Source organism: Monomorium pharaonis, chromosome 7 (assembly GCF_013373865.1).
Source record: "Monomorium pharaonis isolate MP-MQ-018 chromosome 7, ASM1337386v2, whole genome shotgun sequence".
Lineage (NCBI taxonomy): Eukaryota > Metazoa > Arthropoda > Insecta > Hymenoptera > Formicidae > Monomorium > Monomorium pharaonis.
In genome coordinates, this window is record NC_050473.1 from 15,352,758 (window position 1) to 15,375,700 (window position 22,943).

Consider the following 22,943-nt stretch of genomic DNA (forward strand, 5'->3'; position numbering starts at 1 on the left):
GCGACACGCCCGATCACTCGCGAACACGTGTGCCGTATTTTTCGTCGACCGCATATAGGACTAGAGTAATTGCGATTTTTCTCCCGTGTAACGTTCTTGTTCGCCGATTATATATCTTTTTTATTCTCAATTCCTAAATGATCGAGGAGCACACGTGCTTTTGTGCGCAAGTAAAAACGTGGGCCCGATCGAGTCGCGTGCATTTTCGTCTTGTTCGGTCGAAAAGCGATGACCGACAGCCGCGGCGATCTTTCGTCCAAATACGCTCGTTGTAATTTTCAATGTTCCTTTTCCCCCCTTTTTTGTTTTTTTAAACGCAACGGCCTCGCAATACCACGTTCCCCCTACGTTATGTGGTCGAGTGATCGGCGCATGGTCGTCGACGATACAATTACGCATCTCTCAGAGAGTATAATTTCCGGCTCTGTTTTAAAAACGCGCGTACCCGGCACGCGCGTTGCGAGCGCACGGCGTCAGGGTTGATTCAGGGCGGACGACTCGGAAGAGAGTTCGTTCGAGAGAGCGCGAAATTCTTTGTTTTTTTTTCCAACTCTTCGCTGCTCGATCGCGCTCGGTCAGCCGCGGGTCTGCATTTTCGCTCGCGGAATGGCACCACCAGGTGCCGCTACAGGGGGGGAGAATAGGGGCAGCGGGAGAGAACACTTCCGAGCTCTCGCCGTTCTCGTCGCGACGGCGGGTGCTCACGCACTTCCGGATTTCGATTTGGATGATCCGAAAGTGCGTCCCGCTGTGCCGTGCGTTTGCTCGACGCGGCCGACGACACTGTCTCGATTCGCGACCGCCCCTTTTCTCTTTTTCCTTTTACACCATATTACTCTCTCTTTCTCTCTCTGCTCTCTCTCGTCTTCTTTATATTCTCTCTGTCTCTCTCTTTCTCTTACTCTCTGTAACCATCGTTCTTCGCGCTAGTATTTACAATGTACAACGTCGTGCGTTCTTTTCCTGCCCTAATTTCTCAAGACGGCGCCGAGCTGTTCGCGTCCAATCTCCCTATCAACGACCGCTCGCCCCATCGTTTCTTTCCTGGAACTTTTTTGCTCCTTTTGTTTACAACTTTCTCAGGACGAGATGGAACCGAGTCGAGGGGAGAAATCAGTTCGCGCGATGACGGTTCAAAGTTTTACGTAATACGCGAGATAAATGATCTTCGGACATTATTGGCATAATTAATTTATGTTGTAACATAAGCCCGATGTTGAAACTAATTACGAATTTAATACGAATCGTTCGCGCTGAGAGAAACATATTCTGAGTGTGACTAAATTTCTTTTACCAAATAATAATAATAATTTTATTGAAATCTCACGCGACCGTTAAAACGTGAGGATCTTTGATCGTAAAAATCGGTTCGAAAAAAAAATTGCTCGGCGAATATTCTGAAAAAGAGAGAATTTCGACGTGTGACTACTGAATTGCCGCGAGCCGTCATGAGCGCGAATGAAAATGAATTTCGTCCGAATATCACCGACGATGAGAAAGAATCGATCGCGAGCTCGTCACCGCCTCGTATTATTTACCAAGATAAATATATACATATATATGCATATAATAATAATAATAATATAATAATAATAATAATAATCTTATACACATATACACGCACACGTACACGTATACGCATACATATATATATACAATTTTTTCTTTAATATATAATATATATCTTATTTATATATATTTTTTCTCAATATTAAACTTATTATATCCTCTTTTTTATTTCGCTTAAACGTATCTTCGCGCACGTGCTATTTATACTATTTACAAAACGCCTCCATCCGGCATCCCGTTAAAAAGGAAAAGAGAGAAGAGGGAAAATGGGGGGAAGGAAGGGAAGAACGGGAAGAAACGCGAATAATCGCCAGAGTATAATCGTGTCGCACACACCGCTGCCACTTGTATGCACGTCGGCGTACCGAGGACTTTGCGCTTAACAGCCGTAACTTTCTCCCTTCGGCGGTTTTTAGGCACTTCACGAGATACGCGTGTCCGATCGCGAGCTATGCGTCAACGTGTCCGATCGCGCAAAAGAAAAAAATTGTTTTAAAGAAAAAATAGACAAAGCCTCACGTCGCAGATGCCAGCGGCGCTCGCGCGTTCTCCCACGTAGGAGTTGAAGCGACGCCGGATCAGTCATTGAAGAGTCGTTAGTAAATGACTGTTTGAAAAAGATATTCAAATAATAAGATTTTATAATAAGAAAATAATAAATTGTAAATATTTTGCAGGTCTAATTTTTAAATACAGATTTGATTAAAATATCATTTTATTTGAAAACTAATTATATTGTTTTTATTTATTTACTGACTTTAATCAGCGACCCTCTCCATGTTACTTAATTTTTTAGAAATATGCCCTAATTTTTTACATCTTTTCGGATAAACGAAAGATACACAAATAGCATCTTCTATCGAGATATATTAATATTGAATTATATTAACCGGTCTCTCTCTCTTTCAAAGCAGAGAGAAAGAAAGGTTTCATTTACGGAAGCGATTTAAGACACGCGCGACTGTCCGATTTTCCGCTCCCAATAGCTTCGCTCGATTAACGTCGTGGAAGAATAACGTGACTGCTCCACCGAAAAATAGCGAACAAAAAGTCTGACGTTATTATCAATAAGTGTTGATTAAATCATTATTTGCCGCTTCATGAAAGATTGGCCACTTATGATGACTTAAACTGAGAGAAAAAAGGAAGATAAACTTGACGAAATTTTTTCACAATTTAAGTATTTATATATTTAAATATTATTAACTTAAATAGATAAATATTTTAAAGTTAAAAAATTTAGTCAAATTAACCACTTTTTTCTCAATGTAAAGTAACTAATCACATAAATAAACACTAAAATTAAAGTAACATTAAAATTGCAGTAGATCATAATTATAAATAATTACAATAAGAGAAAAGAGAATATTTTCTAGGAAAGGATATTGCATCATTTGGTTTTCCAGTGGAGCAGTCAAACACAGAGCAGATACAATAACTAGAAAGTGAATCGAAGATTAGAAATGAAAAATTCGTTAATTTGCTTCCACTCGTCTCGACTCGAGTCAAAGTGGGATATCGCGGAATTATCAAATCGTGTAATTTTTTCTAATTTCGAGGTTAAACATTGAAGGGATTTAAAGCAGCGTCTTATCGAATTTAGAGCCGAATCGCATACTGGCGGATACAAGTTCTATGAAACGCTAACGGCAAAAGACAACCAGACGTCCGCCAACAACAGCTAGGCTGCCTTAAATCTGAAGACGAACTCTTTTCTCTTTGCCGGGAAGGAGTTGTTCTCCTGCCTTAATTACATTGCTCTTTTTCGAGAGGTGCGAGCCCTTGCATCCGCTTGATTTGTGATCCCGTCCAATCCGCCATTTACTAACGTATTGACGCTCAACGCGCATACAATGCACAATACAAAGGACATTTGTGTGCGACACTCACGCGCGCGGTAAGACGCGTGAATTTGTACGTACGCTCATTCCTTCCAAAAATTCCCCGCGGCTTGTTATAAGTAATATTGCTCGTCGTTTCCGCAGAGAAATTGCGCGGGGAGAGAGTATTATCATCGGAGATGGGAGATTTGTGATGAAAGTGGGGGAGGGATGTATGCTGATCGTACATGTGCCACGGTACAAAGTAGAAAATGGAATTCGAGGAAGGATCTTCGAAAGAGCGAGGACAGTCGACGCGATTTGGGGGGTGAGAACGAGGGTACGAAGGGTTCTCTTCTTTCTTGACAATTCGTGTTTATGCCTAAGAGCTTAGACTTAGTAAGTAACGCATATTATATGTATATGTACAACAAGTACCTAGCATATCTCGCGTATATGTGTATCGTGTGCTATGTGTGCGTGTGTGTGTTGTGTGTATGTGTGTCTCATATAAGAGAAAACATCATTATATATAATTACAATTTAAATCAACTCTATATCGCGATAATTACATCATCCCTTTCTAACACACGCATACGTTCCTGGCTCACCCTCGTCTCTCGCACTCTCGCATTCGCATTCACCCTCGCGTTTAAGTAATCAGTCGAGTCGATATAAGTTATCATTATTATTACTCTCTTTCGTAACGTTAGACTTTCTTAAATCGTTTTAAGTATAGCTGCTCTCGAATAGATTCGTGGACGTTGAGGGCGAGATCGCGCACGGATTTCACGCGAGAAGGTATGTACGTCCGGGGTCGAGCGGATTTTTAAATCGACCGAAAACTCCGAGCGTTTCGCCTTCTTCACGCGCGCGCACGCCGGCCACTCTAATTTATTTTATATATTTATATATAATATATGTATGTGTGTACATATGATACATTTACGGGAGATCAGTGGCGCGCAGTGGCCACCGTGCGACGATCCGAAGGGGAGAACGTTATCCCGATCTCTAAAATGCAGGTACATTTGTCGACGTCGTATGTCGAGACACAAGATATCCACACGAAGGCGCCGGCGTCTCGCGTTAATCTCCTTGGGACGCGTGTCACCTCATCTCTTACACCCATACGCACACATGCACACGCGCGCGTGCACATATACATATATGTACAGACAGACATATGCGACGTGGCCCGTTGCACCCCATTCGTAATTATCTCCCTTCGCGATTTTATGATAATTTCAATATCCTTTCAGTATTGAAGGGAAAATGGTTCTAACATCTTTGAAAAATGTAATTTTGTAAATCTCGTTATAATTCACTGCGGCGAATTTTATCAAACTCTGTTTTACATTTCTCTCTTCTATTCGCGGCAATTTTTTTTACGTATAACGAGTTCTTTACCCTTTTTCTTTTTTTTTTCGGTAAGATTAATACTTTTATATTTATTTATTCGTGGAAAGTTCGATGGTCATTCTGATAAAATAATTAATGCGAAGTTCGCATTTAAAATCGAATTTTAGACCCATGACCTATGTCATGCATGTTAGGGTTAATCCGTTGCGTTAAAGCTTATAAATGGACTTTGAAAACTTAATGAACTGCTTTGCATGCTTAATTTTCACATTTTAACTGACAATTAGACTTTGTGATTGAAACAATTGTGGCGCACACTCCATCGTCGAGTCACGGAGATGCCGAGAGAATTTTAGATAAATATCGCTATTTATTGAAAGAATAATTATAACTTTTATTCTGATCGCAATATTTGATTAACGCGTGAACTAATATCTAACTTGAACATATTTTGTTTCAATGTAAATGTTTCAATCCTCTCTCTCGCTCGTTAATTTTTCACTTTCTCGGAAAACGCGTCGAGACCCGATTGCACCAACCCAATTCAGCCTGTTCAATGTGACTTGCTGTATCTTTATAAATTATTTTTAAATGTAAGACATTTTCAGCTCGAGTTCCATGCACATCTTCCAATTTATTTATTAACTTATTATCAGACAGATAAAAATTATGTACAGCCAAGTATTTTCGTATTATGAGCATCACATGGGATCTGATGTAATCTTTTTATGGACTCATGTCTTTTTAACTACTATTCACGGTTCGCGAGAAGAGATACTTGAACAAGTAGAACGCTGGACGTAGTGGTGCCGAAAGTATCTCGAGATCAAGACGCCGACATCTCCGACTTACATCGTATCACGCTTACGACGGCAGGACACGCGTCACGACGACCCCGAGCGACGGATGCTAAGCAAGCGATCCATGCGAATTCGGTATGTCTTCGGCTTAACATATACTGTATATGTGTGTGTGTGTGTGTGTGTGTATGAATGTGTCGTGTGTCCAGAGGATACAAGCACCAGGATGCAGCCGCCTTGTAGCACCGTATGACTTGCATGCATTCACACTCGCACGTGTCGCTGTCTCTTCATATAATATAGGCCACGGCAGTCGTATGTATACTGTCTGTTGTGTATGTGTGTGTGCGTGTGGATGCGTGCCCGTGTGTATATATACACACACATACAAACATACATACACACGCGGATAGCGTATCGTCGGTGATTATCATCGATTGTTCCTCCCAGAGACGCGGACCCCGACATCGTACGCCGTTTTACGAAGGAAATTCTCCCCGGACAATCTGAGGCTGCGACTTACAAACGAGAACTGCGAGGGAGCAGAAGCTCCCCAGGCCGGAAGACTTCGATCGCAATGTTCTCGTTGGTTTTTCCAGTCTCGAAAAGGAAGCTTCTTCATACTCGACGTGGTTTATATAATTTTTCTTCTCTCTCTCTCTCTCTTTCTCCTTTCCGTCCTCTCGAATCTCTCTCTGCGCATTCTCTTACTACGTCTTAATCACCTTTCTGAGAGAACTCTCGAGCTCGCAAATGCAACTGCAGAAACATTGCCTCGATTCTGCTATAGGATTCCATGCATGATCGTTATTACACGTTTATTAAATGACTTGATGATTATCAACACAGTTCTCTTTAAATCTTGAGACAATTTATTCTGAGACGCGTGTAAATTGCGCTTGCACCTGGTCTCGAAATTTCATGGTGGAAGAGATAATACTCGCGTCTTCATGATCTTGTACGCGGTAGCTCAATACAAAATTTGCCGTCCGAATATATTTGTCGGGATATCAGATCATATCGAGAGTAGCAGCACCTGTCGACACGCGGACAGTAAAGGCTTTCTTTCCGTTGTCCTACACAACTTCCTTCCCTCTCTTCACTCTCCTCGTTCTTAACTCGTTCGTTAAACCCTCAGAGCGCTCTATCTGCACCTGCGGATGCCGCGTGTCATGACGCGTCCGTCTCTCGGGGAGCAGATACGTTGGGAGACACGTTGATTAGCGATAGTAATAATAGTAGTAGTAATAGTATTAATAAGAGTAGTAATATAGTATTACTCTAGTAATAGTAGCAATAGTAGTAGAAGTAACGATAACGGTAGTGGTAAATAGTCACGGGAGGGACAGTAGTAGAAGTAATGGTAACGATAGGGTCGGTAATGGTAGCGATGGTGATAGTGGTAGTAGTAATAGTAGTAATAGCAGTGGTAAAAAGAACGGAGGAAGAACAAAAGTGTCACAGAAGGTTGTATCGGTATTCGGTGTAGGTGTCCGTATGTATGTATCCGTGTGTGTACACGTGTAAATTGACGCGACAATAAATTAACGCGAAACCGAAAGATAAAGGCGGCTCCTCGAGAGTCGCCGGCCGGACGTCGAGCGCTCCAGAGGGTGGGCGAGAGAGTTTCGTATTCATCACTTCGCCTCTCGCCCGCGCGCCTTTCCAGAGCCCGCGGACCGCGGACTGCGGAACGCGGGGTGCATTGTCCATCGCCGCGGATTTACTTGCCCTGCGGCGTCAACGGATAGAAATCGATGAGATGACTCAACGATGTCAAAGTCGAGGGCTATGAACCTACGCACATTAACGATTCGTGCGTACTACTGCTACTACCAACGTTGCTGACGCCGGCGCTTCCGATGACGTTGCTATTGCCGCAGCTGCTGCCGCAACTGCTTCCCGACGACATTAGGTGTTGCTGCTGCTGTTGTTGTTGTTGTTGCTGATGATGATGCTGGTGATGATGGTGATGATGATGGTGGTGGTGATGATGATGCTGTTCCTGGGTTGTCGTCGTCGTCGTCGTCGTTGTACTTCTCAGAATGTCATCCGCCGAAAGAGGCGTCAGCTTCCACCCGGGCATAAAGTCCAAGTCGAGATCGGGACCAATGTCTACATCGAGTAGTTCGTTGTTGTTGAGCGGGTCGAGTGGCGACTGGCTCGACAGAGATAGTACGCTACCCCAGTTGATCGATCGACTGTCGTCACTGTCACCAATGCCGGAGTCGACGTCGGTTTCACTCGACGACGTCGGCGGCACGGGGAAAGGCGTTAACCTACCCTGCTCGGGCGGTTGTAGTTGAGCGATCGGCGCCGGCACAACCGGCTCCATAGGTGGTGGACTCCTGTCTCTCTCCATCTCACGTTCCAGGTGTCTCAAAGTGTTGCAGATGAGTACCGACCGGTGGAGGCTCGGATCCGGGAATTGACGGTACCTGGCAAGTTTGCACATAGAAATGTTGAGCACGGCGAGTCGTCGCTGCCGATAGCAGGCCCGGCCGCGCCGACACCAGCTGGACTTGGAGCCTTCGCAGCACCGCTCGTTCGCCCGGTAACTCGAGCCGAGCTCCAGATAGCTCTTGCCGTTTTCCTCGCGACGTATCGTTGGTGGTTCGTAATGATGAAGGGCACCCCATTGCGGTTGAGATCTCGACAGTTGGTTATAACCGTTGCTACCAATAGGACTGACGGGGCGTTGATGATGGTGATAATAATGTTGCGCGTGATGATGCAACTGTGTCACCGTGGACGAGGCCGACGTCGAGGGTGACGCCGGCGATTGTTGTTGCTGCTGCTGTTGTTGTTGAGATTGCTGCTGCTGTTGTTGTTGCTGCGCCTGTTGTGGTGATTGGGAAGATGGATGGTGTTGCGAGGAGTGTTGCTGGGATTGTTGCTGCTGCTGCGAGGAACTCGTCGCCGAGGGCTGGCACGGATTCGTCGCCTGTAGGCAAGGCGAACTCACCTCCATTTCGTAATACGATGTCGGATTCAGGGGCGGCCCGTAATTGTCGTCCATCGCCCACCAGCTACCGTCCACGCGTCCAAGCTTCGACGGACTCTCGCCCAAGTCCATGTGGAATTCCATGCAGCCGACACCACCCTCCAATTTGCGTTTACCTGCCGTCGCCTGCAGACCCATCATTGCACAACTCTGAAAACATTAATAAAACGTTAATGTTAGTTCAATGTATTTCTTTGTCCATATCTAGCTCTATATCTATCTAGCAAAAGCCATAGCCTACACATATTTCTAATTATAATTCAATCATTTCATATATTCAGACGCTACGACCAATTGTAAATTTATTGAAAATCAGCATTATTCTCCATGTTATTCATCGTCGTTGTTGATGCAAAGACGAATCGGCGCGCTTAGTTTTGCGCGACGCTTGAAGGCGAGAGAGTAGGCAAGAGAGGACGTGACTCAGACGCTCGGCACTCCGTCCGAGCGACGGAAAAAGTGACGTCACGCGACTCCCTAGCTCTGCCTGGAAGAAATCATCAGCGGAACGCGGACGATCGCTCGCCGGCGAGCGGACTCGGCCTCAGACTTCCAGCAGCAGCAATATCTTAGAAGCGCTCGCTAACACTCACGACAGAGAAGCCCATAAACGAAACAAAGAGAAGTTGTATGTCCAATATAATACAGCTATCTGTGTACATCTGATTTTTCGACTAGTTGTTAATTTTTTACTAGCTGCAAGATAGCTGGTAAACAAAATCATTTTTGATGAAATAAAAAGAAAGTTCGTTCTTATATATGTATCGAGTTTAATTCAATCGAGAAATTATTATGAGATTCTGTATCTTATTTGTTGCAAAATCGCAAGCGTTTTTCTGGTGAACTGAGAATGAGGTCGGGACACGGACGCCGGGATTATAATTTCTCTTCGTCTCGTTGTCGATCGTAGGGCGGATCGAACTCGCGTGCGTATCTTGGCGCCGCGGACCCTACGAAAGCAGTACCCACGCAGCCGTGGATGATTTACGCGCGTACGAGGTCGCGCGAGTGAAAGTAAGTAAATAATCGTTCCTCCCTCCAAGCCCTTGCTCACCTCGGGAGACAGAGAGACGCGTTTCTCTCCTGGCGCGAGCAAGAACGCGGTTCTCGCGAGCGTGAGAAAGAGAGGCCGGGAGTAGTAGGGGGAGTTAGAAGGGTGAGAGGATAGCGATTATGAAGAGGAGAGGTGAGGGGAATGTATCGCCAACGATAGCTGGCTCGGTTGTGCTCGGAGATGCCGTGAGATGTCACCAGCAACATGTTTGTTGGCTGGCCGAGTCCACGTGGCCTCCACATGACGTTTGATTTCACGGAAGAAGGGTACGGGAGAGACAAAGAAGGAAAAAGAGAGAGAAAGAGGGAGATAAAAACACTCTTTTACAAAAAAAGTTACCCACAAATCTAGACTGTTGATCTTTGAATAATAAAAATTTCGTGAAAAAGTCACATAATAATTTTCTTGGAGTAGAGATTTTTAAAATGATACATACGAATAAACAATATATACAATTATACTTTATATAATCTCATTTATATAGAAATGTAAAGAGGAAAAACGTTCGTGGAACTCTGGATAAGAGCGTTGATAAAAAAATGACAATGACAGTTTTTCAAATCGAGAAAGAGTAGTTTTGATTTTCCGGGCACATAGACGCATGAAATTTAAAATGAAGACGCGAATCCTCTCACTCCGTCCTCTTCTCATAATCACGCGATTAATCTCGTTACCAAAGTCGATTATCGTCTCTTTGACTTTCGTCGCTCGACTCGATTATAGAGCGAATTGCCACTTACCAAACTTTGATAATTCGCACAACTTTCATAAATTCGCGTTAGAAATAGTTGCGGATACTATTCCTATATTCCGAACATTTCCAACTTACGACTTATCGAATTTTAAGCCCTCCCCTTCTCTTTCTTCCTCTTTTTCTCTTTCAAGAAAAAGGAGCGTCTCTTTCTTTTTACGCAATACGTAACTTTTGAAAGTCGAAAACTGCGGAACGAAATTACTTTGTAGCGCCTTGTCAGTCGACAGCCCTCGACGGTTTGACACTCTTGCGCTTTTTTTTTGTTCCGAAAAGTTGAAAATCGCCGACGCGTAATAGTATACGTCTTTTCATAAGCGAGATCTGAAAAAGCGGCTGCAAGGCGCGCTGTCGTCGTCATTCCGCTGCGCCGAGCGGCCAGCGAAATATTAAGTTTCATTAATTTTCATGTTTATTCGCCCGTTCAAAATGATGAAACGAAGTCGCGCTCTTGAAACGTTTTGTAAGCGAATTTCGTGCGCAAACGCACGGGCGATCTAATATGGCTCGGGGAACAAACGTCATCGCGTTTCCATTGGACTCTCGGGGTCCGCGCGTCATTACCAGCCATGCCGCCTCGAGCTGCGCTGATAGCGCGGCTCCGTTGCAGCGGTAGCGAAGTCACGATGTGGTGACCGAGCTCGTGGCGAACGACGGGTACACTGGTGACTCGCAGGCAAAGCCGATGCGACGCGCCAACGAACGCCGCCGTTCCCGCTATCGCCGCCGTTCTATTCCGCATGATGATTCCGTTATATCCCACATTATAAACCGACAATGAGAAATTCCCAATTCAACAAAATCGAACAAGGGAGTCGGCAAACAGCAACTTCTTCATAACTTGAGTCGTTTATTCTCCTTCCCTCCCCCATGATTGCGCAATGTCGCGTGTACATTTACGATGTACGACACTATTCAAGTTCCAATTGCTATTTCAGCTTCGCGCTGAAGGAGGAAAATGGATTTGTGTGTAATTTTATACTCGATCGAGAGTGTATGACCCAGTTTGTCTTATCGGTCAAGACTTGGGCGGCGGATTCTCTACTCCGGGCGTTTTCTACTTGCCAGCTAGCGGTAGCTACGTCCCTGGCCTGAGTGTCTCTAGCGGCGCAACGGCTCGCTCTTGCGACCGCGTACATCCGCCGCAGCCGGCCCGTAGCGGCCTACTTGGAATATGACTCGCTCGCGGAGATTCTCCTTCTCCGATGCTACGACGGTGGTCAACAGGCCAGCTCGCGAGCGCAGCTCCGAGGAACGTCCGTGGAATCATCATCCGTGGAGGAAAAACGACTCAACGAGTCTAATCTCGTCTTCTAGCGCCAGAGAGAATGATGCCACCTCTTTTTTTCGAGCGTCTTTTTTTTCTTTCTTCTTTTTCTTTTAAAATTAAAAGCAACGTTCGCCGCAACAGCCCACTTCTTGAGCGAGTTCTTGAATAAGGATCCAAAGCCGTCTCGAGACTGTGAGACGAGCGAATTAAATTAATTTGATCTCAAAGTTTTTAGACCTATTAGTTATTAATCGCATAATAAAGTCTCTGATATTTTTATTCTATTTTCTACGCTCATATTATACCGTGCAAATAATACGAATTGTTGAAGCAATTCACGAATTTCAGAATATTATTACGCGACAAGATTTATTCGAAGAGAGCGGATCTCGGCGCGCGTCGCGCTGCGTGTCGTGAAAGTGCGTTGGTAGGGAGGCAAACTCGTGTGAGAAGGAGGGTGTACACGCGTAACACGCGCGGGTTAATAATTTCGTCGATCGGCGAAACTTGTTGGTCGTTGTCTCCCGCCGGGGGGGTGGTGATACGTACTCGGGGTACGTACTTGAAAATTTCGGCGAAACTCGGCGAATGGGGCGCGCGCGCCTGACTACGGATGCGGCCGTAATCTCCGGCGTCTCCTCCTCCTCTTACGTGCGATATTTGCGAAGCGTGACCGGGCACTTGTTGAATCGACAACGGGAACGGGAACAAGAGGAACCTGGGGGGCGACGGAGAAAGGAGGCGCGAGAGGGAAAGAGAGAGAGAGAGAGATCAGGGCAAAACGTACGGAGGCTAGTGCGGGAGAGACGGATGGACTGTTAGAGGTAAGATGGTTAGGGAAAGGAGGAAGCACAAGGGGGAAAGGACGAAGAGGTACAAAGCGCGGAAGGAGGAACGAAGAGAGGGCAACCGATGCGAAAGAGGGTTAGGGGTAATTCGGACGAGGGTGAGGTGAGACGCACAGATGGGACACTAAGGGCGAGCAAGGGAGATGCGGGAGGAGGAAATACACTGGGAAGGATTAGTTGTATGTGGCGATAATGCGCGGTTCTTAACCGGCCGTAAATCAGAGTTGAGAGAGGCGCCACGCCCCGACGCTCCTTTTCCACTTGTGAAATCCTCGCGGCTTGCATCTCGTTTGTAAGCCTCCTCGCGACCACGTGCCTGTATCGGCAGACACCGGCGGTTAATACGGGGTTTGATAAGGGCTTCGCTCCCGCGAAGTCGCGATCCCGCGACTAAAAGGTGACAGGGCATTACCGATGATTTGATTTTTGTTTGTGATACATATGATACTTATTCTATTGTTATTTTATAATGTATACCGAAAGTCGAAATTTTGATACTACTTTGACATTCTTAAGGATACACCTACTTAGAGATACTCTATAAACCTTTTTTAAATGATACTACACTTATTAAAATCCTTTTTTATATAAATCTTAAATTGTACACTATAGTTAGGTCAAAATTTCGGACTTTTGTACAAAGCTGGACGAGCCTAGTAATATTTTCCAGGATCGCGAGTGATCGCCGAGATATATTCGCGAGTCACGGTTTCTCGCGAAGTCGAGTTACTGCACGTAACTCACTTCAATATCGATACTTAAGTATAAAGGAAGTCATAGATTCCGCGCGGCAGCTTTGACGTCGAGTGATAAAACGACCGGGACCTCGCCACGAGCGAGCAACAGGCGTCAAAAGCGTAAGCGAGGGAGGAATAACGAAAACACAGGGAATAAAACCCGGCGAAGTTTTATCACGGTTCGAACTCTCGAGACGAGAGTGAGTAACGTGGTAACCCGAGGTGCGTCGCGGGACTTCAATAACCGCATAAATCGTCGAGGAAGAGGTTACATACGTGAGAGAGCGAGGAAAAGAATTCGCCGGTCGCGAATCGCGTTAGAAGTGGAGGAACCTTGCGACGAATCCGACGACGTGGTCGGATGTCGAGAGTTAGGCGGACAATCACGCGAGAGATGCGTACACGATAAGATACGCCCGTGGACAATCGAGCCAACCGATACGCGAAGCGGGAATCGAAGGCAGCGTACGTAATCCGAAGGCTAGTCTGAAGTTCTTTGAAGTACGAATCGACGTCGATATTCGACATTTTCGCGAACGGCGGAAAATCCAAACTCGTCGCTTATGCACGTGATCTAAGTGCGTGATAAAGACGCGAGATAGGAGCTAGGAGTTTGGAGAGTTTCTACGTCTCGCGCGGAGTATCAGCCGGCGCGCACAGATGCCCAGTAGCAAGAACCGCTCACGTTAATGAGCAAGAAATAATATTGGTGGCGATAAACAAAGCCGTCAACAGATTGGTCGACTGGTAAAATTTGCAAGGCAAAATAAAAGAGCTAGACGCGTTGCAAAAGTTCGGCAAAGATATATATATATATATATGTGTGTATGTATCAAGTATGAATATATTTTATACGCACGTATGCATGCTGTGCGTATGTGTGTGCACGCCGTTCTCGCGACGCGCATCCGCTCGTCGGCTGAGAAAGGAGCGTTTTTGTTGGCGTGACGCGCGCGCGCCGCGGCAGTGGCGCAAGGTAGTAACGGCCCGCGCGGCTAGTAAAATCCTAAGTGGAGAAGGTTCACGGTGGATCCGGCTCTGCCGGGCGATGAGGTAATGTTTGCCTCGACTCGACTCAACTCGACTCGACTCGACTTGGTACGGCCGCGCCGAGAGTCGAAGCTATCTAGCAACGCGGCGGATAGTGCCGACGTTGGGAATCGCGGTGCCTTAAGCCTCACCAATGTCAACCGACGTTTTAGTCGAGAGACTTTCTAAGCTAAGGGTGGTATTGCACGTCGCTCGTTGGGAAGCGATGTAAATATCTATCGAAATTTTTCTTTTTTGCGACAGCGTTCCATATATCCTGACTATAAACAATGGAGATGTCGCCAAATTGCGTAGATATTTGTTTATATTTCGTTGTAAAAAACGTTTACATCCAAAGATCATTAAAATAATCAGTTTAACGCGAGCTTTATTAACGTAACATTTATCAATAGAGTAATGTGCTGTTAATGGATGTGCTTAGAAAAAAGACAAGCAATCACTTGATTCTTGATTAAGCGCGTGAATAATATTTATTTGAACGATGTCCGGGACGTCACTCGAATCAAAGTCTAAATAAACTGCTCACAAGAATAAAACCGATGCATAAGTTATGTGATAGGATATTGTACATAATGATTGCAATCGACGGATTTTTTTATCAATAGATAGGATATTGATATCCTAAACTAATTCCAATCGGATGACATTTTCCAGATGCTTTGTAGCATTCGACGTCGCTTTGCTCGTGCATTAGTGATATATCAAAACATTTCAAGCTTATTTAATCTTATTGATTTTAGATTGCTCATAGAATATCAAAATTAAATAAATATTTAAAATCGTAATAAACTAATTTATGAGTTCCACATTTACGAGTTAAACATAGAAAACTTTGAATAACAACATCTGATATAAACAGTTATTGTGAACGTCTCATTAATAGACATTGATAATTCAGATACCGATACTTGGAAAGTATCAAGACAAGAGATCTCATCTGATATATCTTTCAGCTTTGTCGAAATCTTTTTCAAATCTTCTATTTTTTTCATTCCCTAAACAGAAAGTGGAAGATAAAGAAAATAGATAAGTACAACGTCACTCAAGAACGCGATTCTTAAAACGCTCGGATCTAATATTGGGATTTCATATTTATATTTCTAAATTCACCAGCGGCAGAAATCGCCGTCTTCTGCCGGCCCTGCCGGCAAGCGCGCTTCGAAGGCTGACTCGACCGAGAGACCAGTCGTCGGTAGATAAAAGTAGTCAGCGTTTATACGTATGTGTGTGTATGTGCTGCGTATGCATGTATGTTCATATGCGCTCGCCGTGATATCGGCGCGATGACGCGCGCGCTCGCGATCCTCGGAACGAGTACAAGCGCGCAACGATAGCCGATATACTTTTCTGTGTATGTGCGTATATATAAAAAAATATATATACATACACGCACATACACATACATGTGCATGAGTAATACGGCGCGCGCGCGCGCGCGAGAGTTGAATTTTCTGCGCCGCGCAGCACACGACGTCGTCGGAGCGACGTTGGCGCGCCACGGTGGTCATGACAGCATGACGTCAACCGGCCGTGTGTTATTTTCGAAAGGGGACTCGATGGTGGCGGCGCCGCGCGGAGAAATTGCGAAGCGGAGCAAACAGCCGGAGCACGTTGCTATCGGGCGGAGGAACAACGAGGCGAGCTTCGGGCGATGCGAGCGAGCGAGCGAATGGAATATGTTGAAAGGACTCGCTCGGTTGCGTCTTGCGTGGATGGAAAGTATTTTTATTAAGACACACGCAAATCGCCACGACGAGAGCGGGTTACGAGAGAGAACCGTCGCTTTACATAAAATAGTAACGAGCTTTTTATTTTTTAAACACGCATACCCTCGCCTCCCGCAGATTATGATCGTGAGAGGACGTTTCTCTCTCCGCGATATGCCGACTTACTTTCTTCAAGCTTTCTTATCTTTTGTCTTTTTGTTTCCGGCCGGTATCTTAAATTACTACTACTTCGTTGTATGACTATACGTTTATATTTTGCGACTAGTTTTTAAGAAATTAATTATTAGAATCTGCAAATTATTCTTAATTCAACTTATCTTTTTATCTCTTTTTAGTTATTAAAATTAGAAAAGAACTGGAAAGCAGGTTAAACTGAAAAAAATCTAAAATGTAAAATACATATACTTTTTGATATGCTGCCATTTGCTTTATGTTCATTTCTACCAATGTAGATAAAATTTAATCTCGGTTTAATATATTCTTCATCTATTTTTAATTTATAAAGAACTAGAAAACGATGAAAAGTAAGTTAATATATAATCGAGTTGAAGTTAATTCATATTGGCAAAAATGGACATTGGCCATTGATAAAAATTATTTTGTGTGATAATAAATATCGAAATAAATTATTTCGCAGTCAAAAAAGAGTAAAGAGTAATGTGTTAATATTCCACACATCTATCTTCTTCTCTCCCTCTCTCCTGTTTTCTTGATACAGAAACCTATTCCTGACGTTTCCCTTTCGTCACAGCAATCACGTGCGCGCGACTGGATCGAACGACTCCGATTTGACAAATGTCCTCGGGGACACGATCGGCGGTCCTCGAGTTTTACGCGAACCGAGGCCAAGGTCGAGACACTATCGCTCCGCTAAATCGTCACGTTAGTGGTGCAAAATTTAACCCGCGATACATTTAGATCTATCATATATTTGTCGACGAAATAATCGGGGGATAAAAATCTTTTCGCATAAGTGTCGAAAGATACGAAAGCGAAAGACGTCGGGGAGTCTCTTGGCGCTCGAAAACGCCCGAGTCGAGTTGAAATTCGTCGCTATTCTGGAGGCTGACCCAACTGACGACGAGTTTAGCGGAGTAAAGTCCGCGGCAGATTAGCCACGCGCTATCGCAACAAGCGCGCGCGCGCGCGCGCGGATAAGATTGTGCTGTGCCGCGCCGGTCGACCGGCTTCAGGCTTCAAGGACTCCGCTTGTTCAAGGCGGTTAAGACGTCAAGACGAAATTTCTCCCGATGAGACTCCCGAGTTGCCGAACACGCGACCTGTTTCACACGGCCGTTAAGCCACGCCAGATATTTAATAATAACTAGTAATTTAATAATAAATAATTATTTTAATAAGAAATATTTTTGTACAAGGCAGAGAAACAGTCCCTCTACCTAAATCGCCCTGTCATTTTTCATTTAGAAACGCACGCGCACGATTTGTATTAGAAAATATTATTTTTTTCCCGCACAATAGTTTCGTCGAACCATCGTAAATTGCTTGTTTCAAAAATTAACTTTTCATCGAGCTATTAATCTACAGTTTAGTACGAGATTCTGCGAGTTTTATCTCGCAAGTTAATTCCGCGTGATATTTTTTATAGCTTGGCGTAAATAATACGGGTCCGGATGCGGATCTATATTTGCCCTGATTGGAAATTGATTATTTCGCGAGACAGTTATTTTTCTCATCGGAAAAGTTTCCAAGTTTCTAAATGTCGACGACGGGAGAGTTGGCCGGCCTTTTTCGGTGACACGCGACTCCCGGCCGAAAACGGCGCGGGGCTACGTCATCGGGCGCGAAACGCGCGCGAAAGTCTGCGACGTTTCGACCCCCGAGGGACGACGGGCACGTGTACGAATCGGCGGTCGCAGAAGGGACGCCGTACGGGTGGCGAGGGGGAGGATTATTCCGATGCGTCTCGGCGGTAACTATCCAATAGGCGACGTCGACCCACTCATTCACTCCTCCGCCAACCCCCGAGGCACCCCGCGCGATACCTAGGAAAGCGCGTAGGCGATCTCTCCCGCACGTAGCTACGCGCGCGCCCTTGCCTCGCGTTCGCGCTATGTAACGTACATAGCGCGCGTATATGTGCCTTCCGACTGGTAAATACCCTACCCTATATACGGAGCAGGAGAGAGAGAGAGAGAGAGAGAGAGAGAGAGAGAGAGAGAGAGAGAGAGAGAGAGAGAGAAAGAGAGAGAGCGAGCCTACGCGCCAGTCGGGCCTACATTAGGGGATGAATAAAGGAAGGTCGCCGAAAACGGAGGGTCGGTTCCCCTGGTCCCCAGTGCCTCTCATTCGTACGTTTGGTCTAGAGAGGCACGCACGCGTTTTCGAGAAAACGCTCTCGCTCGTCTCACGCAATGAAATTGAAATTGCACACGTTGTTGATGAAGGTTCAAGTTAATCAGAAGGTTGAGTTTTCGTGTTCAAAGATATAATATTAATTATATTCGTTTATTCATACATTCCGTGTTGTTATCAATGTATATATTGTATTTTACTGTACGCACCCGCATGTATTCAGATCAGTTTATTAAAAAATAAAATAGAACTAATGTAAGATCAGATCTAGGATTAACCAAGGACACGTGGCTCCTTTGCGTAAATCGGACTGAGCGCCGCTGATACTATCTGTAGGGGCGCGCGACATCTGCGGTGTCCTGAACGAAGGGTCCTACCCCGAAAACCGGGGAATTGGGTGGGGATCAGAAACGCGAGGAAGACCGCGAGAGAAAAAGAAAAATTCAAGGACGGAAAATTGAGAGACGGCGGCGAGAGGGCGAGCGGAGACGAGGAGTAGAAAGAAAGGCGACAGAAGAGAATGAGAGGAAGAGAGAGAGACGGGAAATAGGGGAAAAGGGACGTCGGACTCCTCTCGAAATAAAGCGACGGAAAACGTCACCCTGTCGTTAATTGGTCTGTGCCAGTTCTAGAAGTCAAAGGTTTACGCGCAATCCCCGGACTCTTCGTGATGTCTCAATTTGTTTCGACAACGGTAAGGACATTTCGAGCATATATCTTATACAAATTTAAAATATACTTATACCGATAGAAAAGATTACCTGAACTAAATAAATATGTTATTAGATATTACTTGTTTGATGTAAAATATTCGAATTATAGTTCCAGTAATTTATTTGTACCAAGTTATTTTTTTTCTCACTGTAAAGATAATTAAAATAACACATAGTAAATTTGATTTATAAAAATTATAATATCATGAAAGAGTTAAAATAGCGCAACAACAATTATTTCTACAAAGATACGACAAAGGTTTTTTGAGGTATCACATGTAACTGTATATTTTTGTGAACGCGAGTTGTTCATCACGAAAAACATTAGAAATTCATAAAATTGATAGCGTATAAATTTATATTCAAATTAATATTTGAAGCTAGCACACGCATTCCGATATGATCAGAATCTGATACTTTTAATACGAGTAAAAATGAGGCTCGACTCATCAAAAGCAATTCGCGTTAGGGTAAACTTCCCTTTTGTTCTATCGAGAATTCAAACAGCTTGATGGATGCATCCGTGTGGACATCGCAGTGCACGCGTTCACGCATACATACGTACGTACGCGTGCACGCACGCACACGGGTGGCCGTATCTTCGACGTGTGGGAAAGCGGAGACGCACGCGGCGGCTGAAAAAGGGGGCCATATGTCGGGCAATGGCGGGCACCCCTTGCACGCGTGGGAGTGCTGGTGGGGATACGTATATACCACGCCACTCTCCCTTTCCGATACATTTTTTGCCTCGCGCCGGATTTTTTTTAGCGAGGCGTCTTCCTGCTTACGCGCGTATGACGCGGCATCCTCTCTCCCGGCCCGCTAGCCACCCCCGAGAGCCCCCCCGTCCTCCCCGGTTCTCCCTCTGGTTCGCCTCGTTCGCCCTTCGGCGTCCGTCACCCGGCGTCATGTGGAGCACGAAGGTTTTTACTTCAAATATTTTCGATTTCGATGAAGAGACTCGACGATGGACCAGACTATGAATGGAAACGGTGCGATCGGTACACGCTGACGCTGTAAAGTAGCATAACCCGCGAGATACTGTACTCAATAGATGCTTATGTTATAATAAATGTGATATGCGAAATGTGATATGTTATAGATGTAAGGTGCTTTTAATTTGAGAGCTACGGACTTTTTCAAGTTATTCTTTTCTTGCGCTATAGTATAGATAAATAAAGTTAAAAATGTGTACTGTACACACTTATCTAAAATTAATAAAATTGTGATGATAAATGTTGAGTAAAATAATGGGTAACTTGTATGAAATTTTCATCTGTTTCGCTTAATGATAAAACGACCAATAAAAAAAAAAAAAAAAAAAAAAAAAACTAAAAATCCCTTCCCGAGTTGTTTGTATGCGAACGACGGGGTTAAAATAGTACACCTAAGGTTCACGTTGAGATAAAACAAAACAAGTAAGGGAGAAAAGAAAGGAGAAGAGTAAGGAAGGGAGAACGAAGCGAGAGAGGCAGCGTGCGTAAACGCGCGCTCGCGCACGCGGAACCTGTTCGCGTCTGACGAGTGGGCGCGGGATGAAGTTTACGACGTCCATAGGACACTTGAGAGAGAAAGAGAGAGAGAGAGAAAGAGATAGAGAGAAAAATAAAAAGGACAAGTGGACAGTTCGGACATAGCACAGGTGCCGGCTGGTCAACAATGAAACACGCGTCTGGTTTGCGCATACGTGAACACTTTCCACTTACGAGAGTGATGAATCGACGGTATTACGAAGAATGTACTGAATTACGGAGGGTTCGGGAAACGAAACCGATTACTCGGTATCGTCGTCAGTGTCGTCTCGGTGTCGAGATGGTGCAGATACTTTCGCGAGAGAAAGTACAAATAGCATAGAAAACTTGCAGAAATATTTCACCGCAAATTATTGCAAGTACATAAACTTAGCTTTGTGAAATTAAACCTAACTACAATCGCACGATACTTCTCGAAACTATAACTGTAGATTTAGTTTTCCTATATTGACTTTTTGATTTTTAAGATATGTAAAAAATATTCGAATCGCAAAGAGAGGTTATTTATTAATTTTTTTTCTCTCTTTCACACATATTTGATTCATGCCAAGCCACGCGTTTTGTTGCACAAATTAGTAAGATCCTATCCTTTTGTACTAGTCACGTACATGAAGGCAAAGCCAAGAATTTTGAGGTGCGTGTTGGAAAATTTTGTCTTGGCGTCTTTTACCTACTTGTGGGGCCCGGGTTCTGGAGATACCTGGGCCCAGGTAGGAAATACGGATGATCGTCGTGCTTGGGTCACGATGCTTGTGCTGCCTTGACGAGGGTCGGACGTAAGGGCGCATCGTGTGGTACGTTCGGAAGAGTCGACAATAAAACCCAGGGATTCTCATTTCAGCTTTCGTTCGTGAGAATGCAACACAACAACAAGGGTGATGCAGCAAAGTTAAAAATATGAAAAAAAACTCTTTTAAAAAGAATAACATTATATAAAGTCTGGATAAAATATATGTTATATAGCTAACATCAAAAATATTATTATAACAGTAATACTCGTGTTTAATTAGTTGTATTTTCAGATCGTATCGATAGATATACATTTGTACAAGAAGAAGAGAAAAGCTTTCAGAAATCTGTTATTAATTAAATAATGGCGATGTTGGTGTTTGTGTTCGGGTAATACATGTATGAATAACGCGTGGGTGGAATTTCGTTAATGGAAATGATCACCGTGCAATAGTGTATGAACAATGGCACACGAGGCCCTAAGGTTGAAATGTGTTGTGTCGGAGACTGCGGGACCAGGTCGGATTTTGATTCGGGGTAGTAGACCCTACATACACTACCCGAAGGGAGAGAGAATGAGGGTTGGAGCCTTTTATGCTGAAGGGTCCCCGGGTAGACTGCAGCCTCGGCCCTTTTTGTTCGGACCGTCGAAGCGGCAGCGGAAAAAGTTCTTTTAGTATCGAGTAGATCTGCCGCTCCTGCGAATTGCGCAGAACGACCAGCTGGTTGGATGTTTTGCCGTCGATATATCGCACAGTAACGCATAATTATACTAATTAGTTAATTAGATAACAAGATATCGCGAGCGGTTATACAATGCTTTTGTATCACAGAAAGATATAAAATCATTAAGATAACAGTTTTATTATAGATGATTCATATACATATAGATATAATTTAGAAAGTTCAGTGTTTTATATAAAACTTTAAATATTCCGTGTCTATTTTATTGAGATGTATTTTCCTATTTGAGTTACACACACAAAGTAAAAAATTTAGGGGGAAAAAGCAGACGCAGTAATAAAAGAGATAAAGAGAGAGACAGAGAGACGAAGAAAAAGAAACGACAATCCTTTGGAAATTTTAGAAAACTCAGCAAGAATCTTTTGAAAATTACAAAATCTTTAAAAGATAGAAAGAAAGAATTTGTTAGAACAGAATTCCCCAAAATTTCAAGATTTTCACTAGATTTTTCGCATAGTTCTATATATAGTTTCTATACAGTTTCTACTTGAAAACTTAAAGTTTTAATCGCAAATATAATTAAAATTGCAGTCTTACGTTTTTAGAAAGCTTGATTACGATTATGTTTATGGCTTCACGATTACGATAAAAATTGTTCTATGTACGTGTGATGGACTTAAGAATTATTCGAATCTGACGTTTCGACTTCGGACTCGAGTCGAGTAGCCCAACAATGCAATTCGTTCGAATCTATACCTGAGCTCCACTTTCAATCCCTAAAACTATATAATGGTACACATAAAGAAAGATACCATTTTAACATTCAGGTATACACACGTAGGCTGTTCGTAGTCGTCGTTAATTCTTACAAAGTTTTTTTTTACAAGTATATAAAAATCATAAAGTAATCTTTTCAAAGAAACGAAATGTGCAGGATACAAATGTCCCTTGTGTGTATCCAGTATTAAATTACATGCATC

General features: G+C 43.9%; 1 protein-coding gene across 3 annotated transcripts in view; it reads right to left on the minus strand.

The window, feature by feature from the left end:
• Nucleotides 1-547: 547 nt before the first annotated feature.
• The window catches only part of LOC105833291 (basic-leucine zipper transcription factor A), a 93,403-nt gene continuing 71,007 nt past the window's right edge, over nucleotides 548-22,943 (minus strand). For all 3 annotated transcript variants that reach the window (XM_036290301.1, XM_036290302.1, XM_036290303.1), the window contains exon 3: nucleotides 548-8,705. In XM_036290301.1, the coding sequence (XP_036146194.1) occupies nucleotides 7,341-8,705 (1,365 nt within the window). In that variant the 3' untranslated portion in view covers nucleotides 548-7,340. The remainder of the gene's footprint in view (nucleotides 8,706-22,943) is intronic.